The sequence below is a fragment of the Mchenga conophoros genome, linkage group LG1 (genome assembly GCF_057382185.1).
Source record: "Mchenga conophoros isolate Kocher_MC1m ecotype Shallow Benthic linkage group LG1, M_conophoros_male_GT1.1, whole genome shotgun sequence".
In the NCBI taxonomy this organism is placed as follows: domain Eukaryota; kingdom Metazoa; phylum Chordata; class Actinopteri; order Cichliformes; family Cichlidae; genus Mchenga; species Mchenga conophoros.
Genome location: NC_140526.1, coordinates 37,845,283 through 37,863,878, shown reverse-complemented (window position 1 = coordinate 37,863,878; position 18,596 = coordinate 37,845,283). Strand labels below are relative to the sequence as shown.

At 42.3% G+C, this 18,596-nt stretch overlaps 2 protein-coding genes across 3 annotated transcripts; one reads left to right on the top strand and one right to left on the bottom strand.

Moving 5' to 3' along the window:
- Nucleotides 1-981: 981 nt before the first annotated feature.
- Nucleotides 982-7,688, bottom strand: psmd13 (proteasome 26S subunit, non-ATPase 13). The gene is made up of 13 exons (XM_085277389.1): nucleotides 7,471-7,688; nucleotides 5,948-6,026; nucleotides 4,506-4,540; nucleotides 4,359-4,414; nucleotides 4,238-4,281; nucleotides 4,054-4,140; nucleotides 3,006-3,177; nucleotides 2,839-2,918; nucleotides 2,633-2,758; nucleotides 2,214-2,276; nucleotides 2,045-2,125; nucleotides 1,772-1,888; nucleotides 982-1,255 (listed from the first exon to the last, which is right to left on the bottom strand). The coding sequence occupies exons 1-13, from the start codon at nucleotides 7,569-7,571 to the stop codon at nucleotides 1,160-1,162; spliced, it is 1,137 nt and encodes a 378-aa protein (XP_085133515.1). The 5' UTR covers nucleotides 7,572-7,688; the 3' UTR covers nucleotides 982-1,159.
- sirt3 (sirtuin 3) lies at nucleotides 7,660-15,551 on the top strand. 2 transcript variants are annotated; one of them, XR_014892769.1, is made up of 8 exons: nucleotides 7,660-8,145; nucleotides 8,230-8,281; nucleotides 10,282-10,461; nucleotides 10,566-10,798; nucleotides 10,893-10,993; nucleotides 12,062-12,223; nucleotides 13,514-13,658; nucleotides 15,332-15,551. XR_014892769.1 is itself a non-coding variant. In XM_085277400.1 (8 exons), the coding sequence occupies exons 1-8, from the start codon at nucleotides 8,052-8,054 to the stop codon at nucleotides 15,353-15,355; spliced, it is 1,056 nt and encodes a 351-aa protein (XP_085133526.1). In that variant the 5' UTR covers nucleotides 7,660-8,051; the 3' UTR covers nucleotides 15,356-15,551. The 2 variants fall into 2 exon arrangements, 1 of the variants encoding a protein (XP_085133526.1); XM_085277400.1 differs by having other exon boundaries at nucleotides 13,449-13,658.
- Nucleotides 15,552-18,596: the final 3,045 nt, after the last annotated feature.

Sequence of the window (18,596 nt, the reverse complement as noted above, 5' to 3'; positions counted from 1 at the left end):
TATGAGACCATCTAGAGTGCCCTCTGTAGTGCACTTGGTGAACTGCCGCCAATTTTCATGCAACGTGATCAACACGAAGTGAAATGGTTAGTTCTCAAGATACGAATAATCATCGCCGGCTGGCTTTGTCATCAGTCATCATCCTTCTGCAGTGATCATATTATGTGTATGCTGCCGCCACCTCAACAGGTGGGTCAGTCTCAACTAAATCTTCCACAAAGATTGTCTGTCTGTCTCACACTAAAGCTGGATGTCTCGAGAACACTTCTATGTGGTCTTGGTCTCACTGTCTCAGATCGACATAGTGGTCGGGAGATTTGGAGTCAACAGTATCCATGACACACAACGTAACGTTCGATAATGTGTCATTTCAAAAGCATCAGCTCTAAGAGCCGTGCTTAGAGAGTGCTTTGTGATGAATCAGAGTCGACTCCCATTGAGCGAGAGCCGCTCACTTAATTTCCTTTGGCTGCTCAGCTCTCGCACAGTGGCTCAGCTATGCTCCAATCCCTCCATATTGTGGCCAATCACATGCGAGGATATAAGATAATATCATTATGTGAAAAACAGAGGGTGATGGACGCGACAGTCAAGTGGAGCGTGCGTCTGTCCTCTCAGTGAGTGAGTGAGACAGCGGTGAGGAGGGCTGTGCGAGAGCAAGAACACATAAATATGCCTGATACCCGTAAACGAAGCAGCATCTGGCTGCAGTTTAAAGACTTTTTTGTCTCGGTCTTGATACCCTCCTGTCTTGGTCTCGTCTTGGTTTAGGCGGTCTTGACTACAAGCCTATCGCACACACACCTATATTTTTAAAGAAATGATTATAAATCAAATTCTTTGGATTTTGATCTCCCGCGAATGTGATGAAGAATTTGAAAGAGCACTGCAGGTTTGGCACAAACCACGTATAGGTGGTTCAGCTAATGTTACTGGTGTTTCAACATTTTATATATGGATATAGATCATTAGAAACATGGATGTGATTTTTATAAAGACTTTATTGGAAGTTTTTGCTCCAGTACATATGGTGTTCCAACCAAACGTATTTTTGTGTAAAATACTACAGTGTAATTTACAGGCTGTTAATAAATGGTGACAGTAACAAAATTAAACAGATGTGTGAAGCTTCCCTCTGAGGACTCGGGGTCAGTCTTGCTCAGGTGAGGATGTCGTGGGCCTGCTGCTCCACCAGCACGGCCATGTTCTTCACGTCGTCGCACCAGAAGTCCAGACGCTCCTTCATCCCTTTGATCTGAAACAGCGACCAACAGGAGAGTCAGACCAACAGGTACAGTAATCATAACTACTGTCGACATAACGGGCATTTCAGGTCCCATTACTGGGTGAGCTGCTGTACACATTTGTTACATGCTTAGAGTGTTTGATGTTTCTATATTTAAAGAAGAATTAAAAAAGAGCCCAACAGATACTGATTTTTAACTGTCATACTGAAATTTAGAGACTGAAAAATCAGGGCCGATATTTTTCTTTCAGACAAACATAACATTGATGTGCAGTTATTTTATCTGCTTCTTTATATTCTGCTTGAATCAGCTTGTCGGGGAAGTTGCAGATTGCCCTCTGGTGGCTAAGCTTTGTAACATCGACACTCATGGTTGAAGGGTGTTTCTTGTCGGTCTTCTTTATTTTTGACCTTTTTAAACCTATCGGCTGTTATAAATGCTTATACCCACATGAGTACCAAACAGATAACATCAGCCCACCAACGAAGCTGTAAACAGTGAAAGCTGGCATCACTGTGACCAACCTGCTGCAGGTCCAGCACTCTGGGCTGCACCCAGGTCATCTGCACCTTCTGGTCCACCTCGTCAATGTTCCCTTTGATCAGGCCCACAGACAGAGCCTTCATCACAAGCAGCTCAACCTACAAACAGACCGATACAACCATCAGCCTACACGAGGATCAGCTGTATGTGACCAGTATTAGGACAAACAACATTATCTCCAGTTATCAAAGGTGAGCATTAATTTCATTATCAGAGTTACACCCTGATTAAACACACGTTCTGACCGCACTGACCTCATTAACGGGGATTTTGGCACTCTGAGCGATTTCAGTGAAGGTCAGCTGTCTGTGATTCGCAGGACGAGTGAATGTCATCTGGAAGGGAACGAGAAGATGTTCAGTTTATTGTGGACAAACTGACGTCATTACACATCAGTGTTTACAACCTAACTGGCAATCCCACCTCCATGACGCAGAGCAGCTGAATCTTCTGCATCAGTTTACCTTCTTGTGACGCGAGGTCGGGCTGTGACCAACAGAGAAAACAGTGAGTTGACCCAAACATACACGTGAAGACTTTGCCAGATCATCTCTGGATTAAAGATTTTTCAACAAAATGCAGTTAAGACAGGGAGAAGAAACACAGGCAGAGGTCTTAAAAACAAGCACTCAGCACCTAAACCTGAAAAATTCAAACTTTATTTACAAAGGTCTTATTCATGTTTGCCTGAGGTTACCGTTACTTATTTGTGACTTTTAAACGGGGTTATTGATTATTTCCTGCACCTGCAGAAACTCCAGTTCATGTGTCAGAATAAATTCAGCTGTTATAGATGACAAGTCATCATTACACACATCTCAGGCATTAAAATGAGTCCCCACCTGTTGGCCCCAGGCAGACTTTAAGCTCTGAAATTTCTCCACATTGCCTGCATTGAAGGCATATAGTGTGTCAATCAGCCACTGCTTGTCTGTGTTCCTCAGCGACTCCAGCACAGGATGCATCAGCTGCACAGAGAAGCCACACGAGTAATCAGCACAGGCAGGTCGAGCTACACAACATGTGGCTAACAGAGTTCAAATCCCACCAGCTCTCCAAAGTTGTAAACTCCCTCTCCTAAGAGTCCAGCCAGGCCGAGCGTGAACGCCCTCTCCTGCCTCTCCGTCTCTGTGAACAACAATTACAAAATGAACTGAATACGAGTGATCTGCTGTGTTCTGACTGACACGCAGCTTAATTCATGCTGTTGTTTACCTGGAAAGCATCTGATGTCCACACAGCCCAGGTAGCGCAAGGCGTCCTTATAGTAGGCAGCGTGGTCTCCAACAAGGCGATAGTATTTACTGGAGAGGTCATAAAAGCGGCCGTGGACTGACGTCACTCCAGGCAAGTTATTCAACGTTTCCTCAATTTCTTCAATTTCTTTCTACAAGTGGAAAAAACAGGGAAGGCGATAAGTGGATGGATCACTGCTTTTAAACCCAACCTGAAGCTGTTACACCTCGGGGGGTTTCTCCTCTCCACACACACTTTATTTACAGACGTGGATCAGGTTAACACCCCGTTTTACCACAGACTGTATAAAAAAGATGGAAGGTGATGTGAAAGTGCCCCACACCTGTGTTCTTCTTAATGGCCACGGAGGCAGCAACTCCTATGGCTGCAAAGTGAAGCTGGATTTTATACACATCCTACTTCTTTTTAACATTTTCATTTGTGTCCTGTTGTTTCTCTCACAGCCAGTCAGAAAACAGCTGCACTTTTTGTCCATCAGTGACACCACCACCCAACATGTGTTCTGACTTCAGTGAATATCACAAAAAAGAAGGTTGTTGCAGCCCATATAGCTCTAACTTGAGCATTTACGCTAACTCAATTGGAATATATAACCTTATCTCAACTGACTGTCTTTGAAATACAGATTTCACTGATTCCCTCTTCTCCATGCGCTTGGGTGTAAGGCTGTGCATTCATCCTAATTTTGGAGTTTGTGAACTGTGACGTCTGTGAGGAAGGAGGTGGAGATGTCACATTTTTGTACAATGAGCGCAAAGATTGGAGGAAGGGAAAATGTCAGGTGTGCATGAGTGTGGCAGCAAGAAAACGATGACTTAACACCTACGAGTTATTTCAAGGATATCTACACCCAAGTGCCATTTGGACTGCACTTGTGGGTTTAACAGCTGCTGGTTTTTCTCATGCTAACAGGCAGAAACATCACGTGAACGTTCCAGGCAGTTGGAAACGCTCTGTCACATGCTATATCTGAGCTCAAGTCTGCCAACACCTCGCTCAGTTTTACCTTTGTGGCAGGAACGTCGTTGATCTCAAGTCTAAGATTGCCGATGGCGGTCTTGCAGAGAATCACTGCTTCCTCGCTGCTTTTCACCTGAACCAGGTGGAGACGCGCAGACGTTTGGTCAAAAGTGCACTTTACAGAATGTAACTTCAAAGCAACCTGTCATGCTGGTGTCTGGTCATCTTACCTTTTCCCTGGTCTTTTCAAGAAAAACGATGGCATCTTTTTGATCTAGACACAAACAGCGTTGGATTTTAATGCCAAAAAATGAATTAAAACAGAAAGAAAATGTTCCCATTTCTCCGTACCTGACATTTGTCTGGCAACGAACAGTAAAATCTCCACCAGCGACAATGGATTGATTCTGATAAAGGAACAAAAATTATAAATTAACAGGTAAAAAACAGTAAATACTTGTATTTGCTCTGTTTAGGACAAGCGGATGAACAACTCACCTGTGTTCAAAGTCACTCATGAAATTTTCATAAAGCTGGAAGGAAAAAAAAGAAACGGAAAAGAGAGAATATTTAGTGGACAGTGTTATTCATTACCTTAGAAATGTAGCTATGACATTAGTGAATATCTGTACCAAGGGCCTCTTTGGTATGATATGTTTTAATATATACTAGTATGCAGTAAGTCTACATGTACGACAAACTGCTGCTGCATAAACTTAAATATTCAAGATAAACTAATTATGACAATGACAAGAGACCATGTAGGCGTCGGAATAATTTAGTGGCATCACTTCTCATTTTCAGCAGAACTGTACAGATACTTCGTTATGAAATGTAGTTTCCATTTGCATGCTGGTCAAATCTATGCATGTATGTGCTTAAAGAAGGCCTGTTCTGCTTCTCCTTATTTTCTACACCCTGTATCAAAGGTGGATGCTCATATTAAGCACTAATAAACATGATAATGTTTCACAGTATGTGTAAGGAAACCCTGTCATTGCAGCAACGCCGTTCTGGCTGTAAGCACAGAAGCCCCACCCACCTGCTGCTCAAACCTTCTGCCTGCTGGGGCCAGCCAATAAGAAAAAGATTGGCTTAAATAGACAGGGGCTTAAATCAAGAGTCCATGCAAATGAACTATGAGTCATGCAAAGCTAGAGTCCAATAATAAAAATAAGAAGCTGTGAATGAGCAAACAGGTAAAGTATGTAAAGATGAGAACCCACTCATGTTCAACGCTGCAACGTTTTCAGGGTGAAGCAGTTCAAACTGACAGAGGTCAGCTTGTATTAGCAGTAATTCCGATGTGTTATAGCTAAAAATGATCTCTAAAAGTAAAACAAGTTTGAAGTGAAAGTACAAACAAGTACTGCAAATAATATATGTTTTGATGTGAACATGGGGCGTTAAAAACAGTATATTCTCTAGTCTGCAGCACAGTTTTGAAAAGGAGGGCAGAGGAACAGACTGGCATTGGGTGGCCAGCGCTGGCCCTGCTACTGAACCACAGCAGTGCGTCTCAGTGGGACTATCCAGTGCTGTGAAGCTGCAGTGCAAACACATAATATATCACCACAGTCTGGTGCAGCTAAAACAACCTGGATTAGTGGAAAAAAAAAAACCAAGATCTGGTCCAATGAGGCACCTGTGATGCCATCAGCTGGAACTCATATACTGCTGTTTACCACACAGCCGAAAGGGGTTTTAGCTAACCCCTCCACCTCTCCAATAGTGTAAAAAAAAAAAAATACATAAACACCTGGCAAACTGCCGGGGGGGGGGGGTCAAGTATAACTCAATTTTTGGTAATACTCTATTGAAATACTGATACATTTCTGACAAATAAGGCAACAGAATTACTTTGTTCTCAATATCTGACAATCATGCTTACTCTTGTATGTTGTGTAAAGCATTACAAAGAGTGGCTGAGATGCAGTTACCTGTATGATACCATCGCCTGTTTTGAAGCAGGGATCTCTGACAAAGACCATCAGCTTCAGAGTCAATTGATGCCACAATCTAAGGGCAGAACAAAGAAAACAGTTCAAATCAGTCACAACTGCCAGTTCCTTTTAATTCATGATATCAGCCAAAAAACTACATCAAAATATGAGAAGAGTGCAATGAAGAGCTGAGAGACTTTATTCACCAAAAATCCCATCTACACACGACACCCCCATAGAGTAGTACTCATTCTATGGACTAGACTAGACCAACAGGGCCAAACAGACTGAGCACTACCTGAATTTACACAGAATCTTTTGGAAACAAGCTTTATTGTTCACATACACAATAATACAGAGTACAACATGCAGTGAAATGTGTCGTGTCTGAGCTGAAGACATAGCTGTGCCTTTCCAGGGCTTGGTGTTTGGCAATGGGGGCCTAGCCAAGACCCTTACTCCCTTATTAGGGAATCGAACTTGCGACTTCCGCTCCAAAGGTGTGGGGTCTTGATAGCCAGACAGGAACAGAAAGCAATTATCATTCCTGAGAACAGTCATCCAGTGGGAAGATATGTATATCTGTGCCAAATCAAAGGAAAAGCCAACGAGGGTCACCACGTGTTACTTCGATACTGGTGTTTGAATGGTGATGGTTTAACACTACAGTCTATGCCACAGTGTCAGCGACCAGAGTTCTCATTATTTTAGTCTTGTCCCCCCCTTCTGCAGCACACTTTTTAGTGAGTCCCTTCCTGCTGCTGAAATCACGACGAACAACACAGAATTGAACTGCAGTGGCCCTTCCTTTTAAGGGAGCAGGAGATCCAAACTATGTCAGCAAAGCACCCCCATAACAGATCCACCAGATTCCCTTAAGGTTTCTTTTTAGTCTGTCTCCCACTTTATAATATTACATATCAGAACTTTCAGTTAGCCTGTGAACTTCAATTACAAACCATTATCCGTTTATAAGGGTTAAAAACTGAAAAATTGGCCACTGCATAGCTAAAAGGGCCGTCTTTAATTATTTGCTTTGTTTGAACACTGTCAAAATACCAAATGCATATAGAGTCAACTGACACATAATAAGGAAAAACAAATCCTGATATCATGGAGGCGAGAAATTAGATGTTTGTTTCGCGATTATTGCTTGTCAAACTGATTAAAAGACTGTTTGAACAGTTACAGGTTGTTTTCTTGTTTTACGGTTAATTGACACTGTTAGCAAGGATGCACAGTAACAGCTACAAAAACCTGTGACAGCACAACAAATAGACTCCCGCTGCCCTAAATATTAGTGCTGGGCTCAAACCTAAAACTCAATTAGAGTTTAGAAAACAATATCATTTTGTTCCGAATTTAGAGCTTAAGCTTACTGCCAACGTGAGCTAAAGCTATGCTACAACAGCTAACCTCAGCTCCGTGCATGACTCAGCTTGCATTTCCAATGAATGGGCTAGCTAATGTAAGCTAGGCTAGCGCTAGCGGCTAGCTGCCACTTCTTACGACTTTTGTACCTTTTGTTGTACAAATCCTCCAGCGCGTGCCATTCCGACGCCAGCTCCGGCGTGGGGCTGTTACTCTGCTGCTGCTTGAGGTACCCAGTAACATCTTTCATGATAGCGACAAAATGTAGTTTATTCTATACTAATACGTGTTGTTGAATTTTTTTAGCTAATGTCAAGCAGCCTGTCGTGTTGTGGTAATGGGACTGCGCTGTTGCTGCCAGGCGCAAAGAATTATGGGAAATGAAGGAGGCGTTTTGGTTTTTTTTTATTGCTAGCTAAGATTTTCTGTAACTTAAGTTGTTTGGGTGCAGTCAGTCGCCTTATGTTTATTGCTATGGGATATATTTTTAATAAGCAAACGATGGATAAATTATAAATTGCAAGTTTGTGCAAGTGAAGCTAAGTTGTATCGTCGTATATTACAGAACTGTCAAAAAGGAGGTCAAAGGACACAGTTCTGCAGGTCTGTAGGCAGTCATTCTATATAGCTATTTTCAAAGGAGCTAAAATCGGCTTCTGTAAAACGGTGACAGCAAGAGCCATGCAGTGAAAGTGTGCGTGAAGTTTATTTTGAATCCTACAGCTTTGTTATGGCTTCTTCTGTTAGCTGCTCTTTGTTATTGTTACCTGCCAGACTCTGTCGAAGTCTGCGGTCAAGAGCAAGCTGGACGCTCTCCGCTAAAGGTTAGTGCACAGAGAGAGCTCAAATGATGCAACACAAAATGCATGTATGACCTATTATATTTGACACAAGTATTTGATTTCTAGGCTTCGATCAAAGGAGCTCGTTTCCAAGTGAAGGTGCAACAGTTCTGTCCAGGTACCTGCATGGATACAAGAAACATGACAGCGGAGTCCAGGTGATGCAATATAGGCATCACCTGGCTGTCAACGCTGCATGTAGCGATATTTTAGTCAGTCTAATGAGCATTACAACTATAGGGATGCCGTGTGATGTCCTATTATGAGTTACTCTGATTCTCGTTCCTAATGTTGGATCAGTGGGAACATCAGTGCATCTTCTCCAGTCCCAGTGTTGAAGTGTCTCTGGGAATGATTCTGAACTCCGAGTTGCCCCTGGTGTATCCATCGGAGGGTGTGTCAATGACAAATTAAAAGTGCTTTGTGATGACAGCGCCTCCTCTATGGAGAAACAACTTGCATACATTGCTCAGGTGTGATTTTCTTCCATACACTCTTCAAATGTCTGAAGGTTCCATCTGCCCTTTAGTTCTTTCCATAGATGTTCATTTGGTCAGGTGATTGGCTGGGCTTTTCGAAACACTTTATTTTCTTTCTCTGAAACTCCCAAACACATACTAAACAACGTAGTGTATGCTGTGCAGTGCAGCGAGGCATGCTCAGACCTCTACACTGGAGAGAGCAAACAGACACTTCATAAACGTTCACATTTTGGACAGAGAAGACAGGTAGTTTGAAAGAGGAGTGACAGAAGCCACCCTTGAACAGAGGGCAGGGCTTATGACAACTGCCACCTATAATCCAGTTTTCAGAGCCCTTCCCAGGCGCCTTAACAGTGTCACATCTTGTGTCAGTTCATCAGTAGGTCACATGGTGGGGCAAGGTTTCCCCTGAAACGTCAGCTGATAATGCCCCACGCCCTTTCTTCGCACCTTGGCTCATGTGATGAGGCCCTTGATCAACACTGGGTCAACAACCGTCTTAAGGGATAACTCCAACTAGGGCTTAAATACTAGGGACTCTCCACGATTTGCTCTTAGAACTGAAGAAGCTTCCCTGATGAGAGGTGAAACACCTTCAGGAAACTTAAAAGAACTCCAGCTCCAAGCTGGCCCCAACAGTGCTCACTGGAACCTTCAGTAGTTTGGAAACTCTTCTGTACGCAGTGCCATCAGTATGCTTTGCAACAACAAAGCTGCAACAGTCTTGAGAGAGCTCCTTGGTTTTATCCCTCATCAGATGTTTATTGTGTGATACTTTGGTAATATGACACCAACTGGGACTGAAGCAGCTGGTATTATTTGCACTTTCTAGCTGACAGAGTTCAGCTGCTGTCATGACTTCATGTGTTTAGTACTTTTTCCATGTCTCATTATTTTTTCACATAACTTGATTTATGGACATCTATGCTTTGATTTCTTTGCATGTGTGGATGAGTTGTTACCAACATCCGACTTTCATGTCAATAGCACTGTGACAGGAGTGACGGACCTGACCACACGTTTCACTTTCCAGCACACTTCTGTATTAGATTGCTGCTTTCCAATCCCTGGCTGCAGCTTTTCAGCTGCCAGCCACACATACACAAGAACAGCCTCATGACCCAGTTCATACTTTCTAAGCAGGCGTGTCGGTCTCCCTGCAGCTGCGCCACAAACAAACAAGCACCTTTAGAAATATGTTTACTTAGAAAATTGGTGACATGTTCAATACTTACTAAACCCGCTGTATGTGAAGCACAAAGTGTTTTGAGTGCTCAAATTGAGTAGAAGGGTGCTATGTAAATGGCCTGTATTTGTATAGCGCTTTACTTAGTCCCTATGGACCCCAAAGCGCTTTACACATCCAGTCATCCACACATTCACACACTGGTGATGGCAGCTACATTGTAGCCACAGCCACCCTGGGGCGCACTGACAGAGGCGAGGCTGCCGGACACTGGCGCCACCGGCCCCTCTGACCACCACCAGTAGGTAACGGGTGAAGTGTCTTGCCCAATGACACAATGACCGAGACTGTCGGAGCCGGGGCTCAAACCGGCAACCTTTCAATTACAAGATGAACTGCCAACTCTTGAGCCACGATCGGGGCTCAAGACCAGCCGTTTACTTTTCCCAGACATGCACGATCTCTCTGCTGGACTCAGACCCGAGGGTTTTTCTCCCACGGTGGAAGTTCGTCCGCTAAGCAGCAGACCCTGGAGGATATCGCGAAGAGCATCCGGGAGCAGCAGTTCAAGAGGGTCGTGGTGATGGCTGGAGCGGGGATCAGCACTCCCAGTGGCATCCCAGATTTCAGGTAATATGGCTAGCTGTGGTTTCCTACCCTGGCGTCTACCCATATCAGTAAAGACAAGGTGCATTCTGGTCTCGATCAACAGTTTCATTTGGATTCACTTGCAGGTCTCCAGGCAGTGGTCTCTATGACAACCTGCAGCAGTATGACCTGCCTTACGCTGAGGCCATATTTGAGATTAGCTTTTTCCACCATAACCCAAATCCCTTCTTCGCCCTGGCCAAAGAGCTGTATCCAGGAAACTACCGCCCCAACCTGACACACTACTTTGTATATCTGCTTCACAAGAAGGGTCAGCTGCTCCGGATGTACACACAGAACATTGATGGCCTGGAAAGACGTACGAAGTTTAGTTGTTTGACGTAACCGTGCATCACAGAGACTGTGACAGTGAACTTGATGTGCTTGTTTTCTGTGTTTATGCCTATTTCTAGTAGCAGGGATTCCTCCTGAGATGCTGGTGGAGGCCCACGGCACGTTTGCCACTGCCACCTGCACCGCTTGCTTGAGGAAATATGAGGGCGAGGACCTCAGAGTGAGTCAGAACGCACTATTGCATAAAAATGATTCAGAATTTTTTTTTCGTTAGGTTTTTTTTTGACAAGTTGGATATTTGGGATGTGATGAACAGTGCTACTCATACTGGTGACACACAGCTTCTGGCTGTAAATTTCATTTTGCTTTCATAGCTATATTAGTCGTTCCAACTTTGAAACTAGTACACTGACACTAGATAATGGAATTCTAAAATGCCAGAAAACCTCCAAAAACAACCCAACATTCATCCCTCAAAGTGTTCTTAGGAAAACTCAGGACAGTAGAGTCGTGAGATTTTTAGAGGTGAATGGAATTTTTTCCCAGTAATCAGTGATGCCTTCAGAGATGTGAAAGTTACATGTGCCATGTGAATTAATATAAATCAGGGTGAAAGTTTCCTCCGTGCTAAGGGCTCTACGTGCCTCACTGTATCAGGGATCGCAGACAAGCTTGAGTTTTATTCTGTTTTGTTTTTTATCAGGTGTTGGTGGTGTGAAAAATGTCCTTGTTGTTTGTTTTGATTTGATTGATTTTTTGCTAAACAAGCAAGGAAGAAATCAGCGCTTCTTAAGTTGGCAGGATAATAAACCAATGACCAGACTGAGATGTTGAGCAGCTGTTCAGCACATGATTAGGATACGTGTAGTGTTTGTTCCGTTCTGATGTTCAGAGTCTGCGTTGCTGTAAGACCCAAACTTCACGTCAACTGTGTGGATTTATGCTTTCTTCTGTTCCTCTGTAACAAGGATTTTGTTTGTTTGGGCTGCAAGTTTCAGATGAGTCGAATGCATTTGTGTTTTTCCTGTCAAGTAAAAAAAACAGGCATCTGCTGTCTACAAGAAATATGTTTTTCCCTCAAACTTGTACAGGTGAACTTTTGAGTTCTCATAATTCATTCAAAGAATTTGCAAATAAGCAATTATTTCTTTCTTTTTTTAATGGATTTTTCAGGTTGTATTTTCATTGAAATCTGGTGTATTTATGTCATACTCTGATTAGTTTAAAACATTTAGTTGGAAAAAAAAATCACTTGTAGACAGTAATTTGACATTTTGTGTTTTGTTAGCCCGATGTGATGAGTGGGACGGTCCCCAAGTGTCCCACCTGTAAGGGCGTGGTAAAGCCTGACATCGTGTTTTTTGGTGAGGAGCTTCCACGACACTTCTTCAAGTATATCACAGACTTCCCACTGGCAGACCTGCTGATCATCATGGGCACATCACTGGAGGTGAGCTTCAAACTCAGGCAGGAAACACACTACCTTCACACAGTGAGGCCTGTAAGTGTTTGGATTTTAAATCAAACAATCGAAACGTGATTGTTCAGACTTTCATTCAAGGGTTTAAACAAAAGCGCTGTGTTATGAACAGAAGACCTGTTTAGGAGTCACAGCCATTTTCAGAGGCTCAAAAGTAACTGGACAAATTAAAATCAGTTTAAATATAAGAATTGTTACAACACTTGGGTGAAAGTCATTAACTAACTTGGATATAACAGCAAAATAACAAAAAATGCTTCTTTGTTCAAATACTTGATGCTATTTAAAAAAGAAGATGTGAGGAAGTAAAGCTTGGCGGGTGAAAAGCAACGTGGCTCATCTTCTCTTTGAAATGTTTGTTTGGTAACTTTGTGGTATGATAAAGTAACCACAGTATAACCACTGCATGTCCATGGCACCATCTGTTACAGCTGCAACATGTACATGCAGTGTCACTGCATCATCTACATCAGGGGTGTCAAACTCAAATACACAGTGGGCCAAAATTCAAAACTGGAACAAAGTCGCGGGCTAACATTAATATTTATTGAAAAAAAAAATCTTCCTCCAGATATAAGAATGAATCTCTTCTTATGGAGTCAAACAAGTTTTGCTGAAAAAAAAAACAAAAAACAAAAAAAAACATATATATATATATATATATATATATATATATATATATATATATATATATATATATATATATATATATATATGTATGTATGTATGTATGTATATATGTATGTATGTATATATGTATATGTATGTATATATATATGTATGTATGTATGTATGTATATATGTATGTATATATGTATGTATATATGTATGTATGTATGTATGTGTATATATATATATATGTATGTATATATATATATGTATGTATGTATATATATATATGTATATGTATGTATATATATATATGTATATATATATATATGTATGTATGTATGTATGTATATATATATATATATATATATATATATATATATATATATATATATATATATATATATATATATATATATATATATATATATATATATATATATTACCAGTAGGCCAGCTCTAATAGTAATGTGGTATGGCTTCGCGGGCCAAATGTAATTAGGCTGCGGGCCAGAGTTTGACACCTATGATCTACATTCTTGTTTGAGGGTTCATAAAGGGCTGCAGTTAACTCTTTGCTCTTTAGGTGGAGCCTTTTGCCAGTCTTGCTGGAGCTGTTCGCAGTTCTGTGCCCCGTCTTCTCATCAACAGGGACTTGGTGGGGCCGTTCACCTGGAGCCGCCGGTCTAATGACGTCGCACAGCTGGGTGATGTGGTGAGCGGTGTGCAAGCTCTGGTTGATGCTCTTGGCTGGACTCGGGAACTTGACGCTCTGATGGCGGCCAGCACTGAGAAAGTGAGTGCGTCATTAGCTTTTAGTTCAGAAAATCACATCAAAAATCGTCACGTTCCGGCTGCATTGGGCCTTTTGGATAGTTTTCTGGCTTCGTCCCAGTCCAAAGACATGCAGTTAGCCTGGTCAGGTTCATTGGTGATTCTAAATTGCCCACAGGTGTAAATGTGAGTGTGAATGGTTGTCTCTGTGTTAAGCATGTGACAGACTTGCAGCTTATTGACGGTATACCCTTCTCGTCACCACGCTGGGCGGGTGGGCGATGTTTGTGAATGCAGTATCTTGAGAACAAAGTGACGTAGGAGTCTCAGATTGATACCATGGTGTCCCTGAAGGTTCTCAGTCATCCAGGAAATAAAAAAGATCAATTATCAAATTTAACAACCTACAGAGGTAGTTTGATCATTTTAAAGACACTCTGAAAGTAAAATATGATGCGGCAGGCTAGTACGTTTTGACAAAATTTCTTTGCAGCAACTCAAAATGGTACTCTGTGGTTTGCCACATGTTTGTATGCAAGCCTGAGAACATTGGTACATGTTCACATTGAGATGGGTCAGGATCTGGATCAGCTCATCGCTGAGCTCCTGGACAGTCTGAGGAGAAACCTGTCAGATTGGGATGGACTGAAACATCATGTCCCAGAGGTTCTACTGGGTTTAGGTCAGGCGAGCGTGGGGGACAGTCAGCATCAGTTCCTCCATCCAGATCTGCCTGCATACTCTCATACCACAAGAGGCTGGAGGAATCCAGGACCAACTGTACCAGCGTAGGGCCTGACTGTGGGTCCAAGGATTTCATCCCAATACCTAATGGCAGTCATGGTGCCGTCGCCTATCCTGTAGAGGTCCGTGCGTCCCTCCAGCCCAGCAGCCATGCTGGATGATGATAACGTTCTCCACAGCTTCTTCAGACCTTTTCATGTCTGTCACATGTGCTCAGGGTTAATCTGCTCTCATTTGTGAAGACCACAGGGTGCCATTGGTGGAGCTGTTTTGATATTCAATGGATGAATCACACGCCATGGTGCTGGGCAGTGAGGACATGGTCCACTAGAAGATGTTGGGCCCTCTGGCCACCCTCATGAAGTCTGTTTTTGATGATTTGGTCAGAGAAATCATCTGGAGGTCCTTTGGTAGCTCTGGCAGTGCTCATCCTGTTCCTCCCTGCACAAAGGAGCAGATACCGGTTCTGCTAATGGGTTAAGGACCTTCTATGTTCCTGTCCAGCTCTCCTGCAGTACCTGCCTGCATCCTAGAATCTCCTCCCTGCTCTTGAGACTGGTGCTGGGAGACGCAGCAAACCTTTTGGCAAAGACATGCATTGATGTGCCATCCTGGAGGACTACCTGTCCAATGTCTGTAGGGTCCAGGTATTGCACTGAGCTACCAGTAGTGACCCTGACCCTAGCCAAAGGCAGGGATGATAAAAACAGTCATAAAAGATAAGGAAGGAAAAAGTGTCAGTGGTGTCCACCTGTAAAACTATTCCTGTTTTGGGGGTTGTCTCATTGTTATCACTCTAGTGCACCTGTTGTTAATTTTATTAACTCATTAACAACGCTCTCTGCTACTGAACTGATCACATCAATATCCCAGAATTTTAACTGAGCGCAGTATTGAGCACAAATCTCACTGAAAACTTCACTAATCAAACTGTACGTACTTTCTCTGCAGAGTGCACCAAAAAAAGAAGAGTGACACAAGTTCACAACATCAAAAAATGAGGTTTGACTTTACATCAAACACACAAACTGTAGGATGAAGTCCAGAAGACTCGAGGTTTACCAGGATTTTAAAAATGGGATCAGTGGTAACTATCAGACTGGTAGATAAAGAAGTTGTATAGTGGAAATGCTGTGTAATTAATGCTCAGTCAAATATGAATAAAATACTATATAACAAAGTTTTGTGTGCAGTAGAATTTACTCTGCAGTAGCAATATTGAGTACAGCACACAGTATTGTACAGGTACAGTACTCACTGGTACTTTATTTTATTTGTAAATGCACAGTTGACAGACCCAAGCTATCCTGTTAATGTGCCAGCTTTATTTTCACCTGCTGTCTCAGGGAGGTTATTGGCATGAATGGAGCCTTTTTCACTGGAGAGTATGAATCCCGAAGTCTGCTGCTCACCATCTTCAGCTCATGCTTAATGCTAGACTGAGTTAAAGACTGAAACACTGATGTAAGTCAGTAAGAACAGCTCACAAATATGGAGTCATACCAACAAAGAGGCTGTGTAGAATGTGAATTAAAGGGTAAAATAGGGATTATTCTTCACAGACGGATCCACACTGAGTGGACGCGTGTGTGCGTCGATGGTCATGAAGTCATTGTACACAGTCAGAGAGATCGTGAGTTCTGATACACTCATGACATCAATGTTATGTTTGCTTTTTGGTAACACTGCCAAAGAATTAGGGATAAAAACAGTTATTAAACAGCAGAGGGAGTAAGAGGGCAGCCGAGACTGTAACACACTCCTGTTTGAATCCTGCTGAGTGCTGTAAAGAATAATGGGAACTGCAGCTGAGACCACATTCACCTACTCTGTTTAAAATATAATTAAAAATGAAAAAAGAAAAAGTTTCTGATGGATATATGATGAGTTCAGTTTCTCGTATACACTGACTCATCACTTGTACATATAGTTAAAATAAATTTGAATTTAATTTTCATGCAAACATCTGATGTTCCCAGATGTTTGCATGAGGAGTAAACAGGTTACATGTGTCTGTGATCTGATGTGTATTTGTACAAACTTAAACTCCTTGCACAAACAAGCAGGCAGAAGTTGCTCTAAAGAAGTGGTTGTCAAATGTTTGGGATGCCTCATTTCAGAAACTGAAAAAAACAACACTATTTTTAATTAGAATCAGAATACTTTATTGATCCCCCAGGGATCAATAAAGTATAATCCTTATTAATCCTTATTCTGCTGTCACACTAATGAAGACAGTGGCGGGAGGCCAGCGTGTGACCAGTGTGTGTGCAGTAAAATTGCCGTCTTCTTGATGATCGGTTTGGGGACGGGTCCAGCTCTGCGACCACTTGCAGTTAGCTGCGGTCTTCAAAACAGCTTTGGTGCATCAACATGACAGTAAAACAGCAATAAGATGGAGTCTGTCTCCTATCAGTTTGACTATGCAGTCTAGTTGCCAGTTGCTGCCAAGTTGTTTGTCTGTAACTGGCAAACTACTTACACTAAAAACGTAACAGTTGACACAGAAATTACAACACAAGCAGTGACGCAGTTGCAGCAGGATGGAGGTATAACTGCTCAGCAACCTTACTCTTATATTGGAATACCACCAGCCTGCAACCAGAGGAGTCGAGTCCCCTACTGCAAAGAGACACATCACAAACAAGTTGCACTCACCGACTCAGACTGATTGCACCATTTTAATAACCTGTCTGTTTATATATCTGAGAGTGATTGTAGTCAGTCCAGATTGTTTGAAGACAGATTGTCATCCTGCAATCACATACATTGATTTCTCAACTTCTGGGTAGTAGTTGGTCTCCACAAGTATTTGGTCACCAAATGTAAAAAGATTCAATGCAACCACCAAGTTTTCCTTGCTGCAAGGATGTTGCCGTCTACTTTTACTCTAGAGCAGGGCTGGGCAACTCCAGGGCTCGAGAGCCAGTGTCCTGCAGGTTTTACATGTGTCCCTGATCCAACACAGCTGATTCAAATGGCTAAATGACCTCCTCAACATGTCCTGATGTTCTCCAGGGGCCTTGTAACGAACTACTCATGTGATTCAGGTGTGTTGACCCAGGGTGAGATCTAAAACCTGCAGGACACCGGCCCTCAAGGCCTGCAGTTGGACGCCCCTGCTCTAGTCACCAACAAAACAGATTTGAATAAAATGTTGTATAAAAACGTGAGCAAACAGCTGTTTAGTTTCCCTAAAAATAAAACCATGCTATTCAACTTCAATTCATGGGATTCTGGGTCCTAATACTGGTGCCCACTCCACTGTTTCCAGTTGCACCTAAGAAGTAGACGGTGTGCAAGAAAATTTGGCTCTTTTTCTTTTTTTAAAAACAGTCCATTTCAGGCCGTTTAGCTGCTGCTGGCGTTTGTATTGTGTGTCAAACTGAGTATCCACATGAAATGCTTCAGGGTTCTACTGTCAAAATTAAAATTGCACCTTGGCAGCTTTGGTCATCTCGAGGACGACGTCTGTCAGCATCCAGTTCCCCGTACTAAAACCCGTCTGTGTTGGTAGTAAAATGCACCCAGTGCTGTCCTTCAGAGGCTTCTGAATGTGACACATTAAGTCGAGAGGTTGTCTCTCACTGCTATCGCTGTAATGAATGCAGCATTGTTGTGTACATTTGGCATAACTGCAATAAAATCTTACAGAACGGCTCCAGTAACATCATAATTGGTTTTTATGCAGCTGTTATTTACTCTTTCATTGACAGTTTTTAGAGGAGAGAAAACTGAGTTAACTTTGCGGAGCTCTTCATAATGTGCAGTGAGTCGGGCTTTGTATTTGTGCAGAACATTACAAATTTGATCAAATTCAGCTTTAGCTTTTTAAATCCAGCTCTCACACCTCACTCCAATTTTCACCTCCCGTTTCTCCTCAACCTTGGAAGAAATGTGTTTTATGGTGCTGCTGACATCTGTGTAACAAGAAATAGAGCTGATGTCATCTGCTGCAAGGCTGTAATGTTTCCCTCCTTTCATTGTAGTCTGTGTGCTTCTTAAAGCAACTTAAGTACGCAAGTCAAATCCACTGCAAGTCTCATTCTGCCCCACATTCATAGGAACGCCAATGCATTTAATAACCACACTCTTTTTTTCTTTTCTAGTTGTGGTTTCAAAAAATAGAATAGAGTAGAGTAGAATAGCCCTTTATTGTCATTGTACATGTACCGTGAAATTATGGGGTTTGTGTTACAGTGGGGTCAAAAGAGTA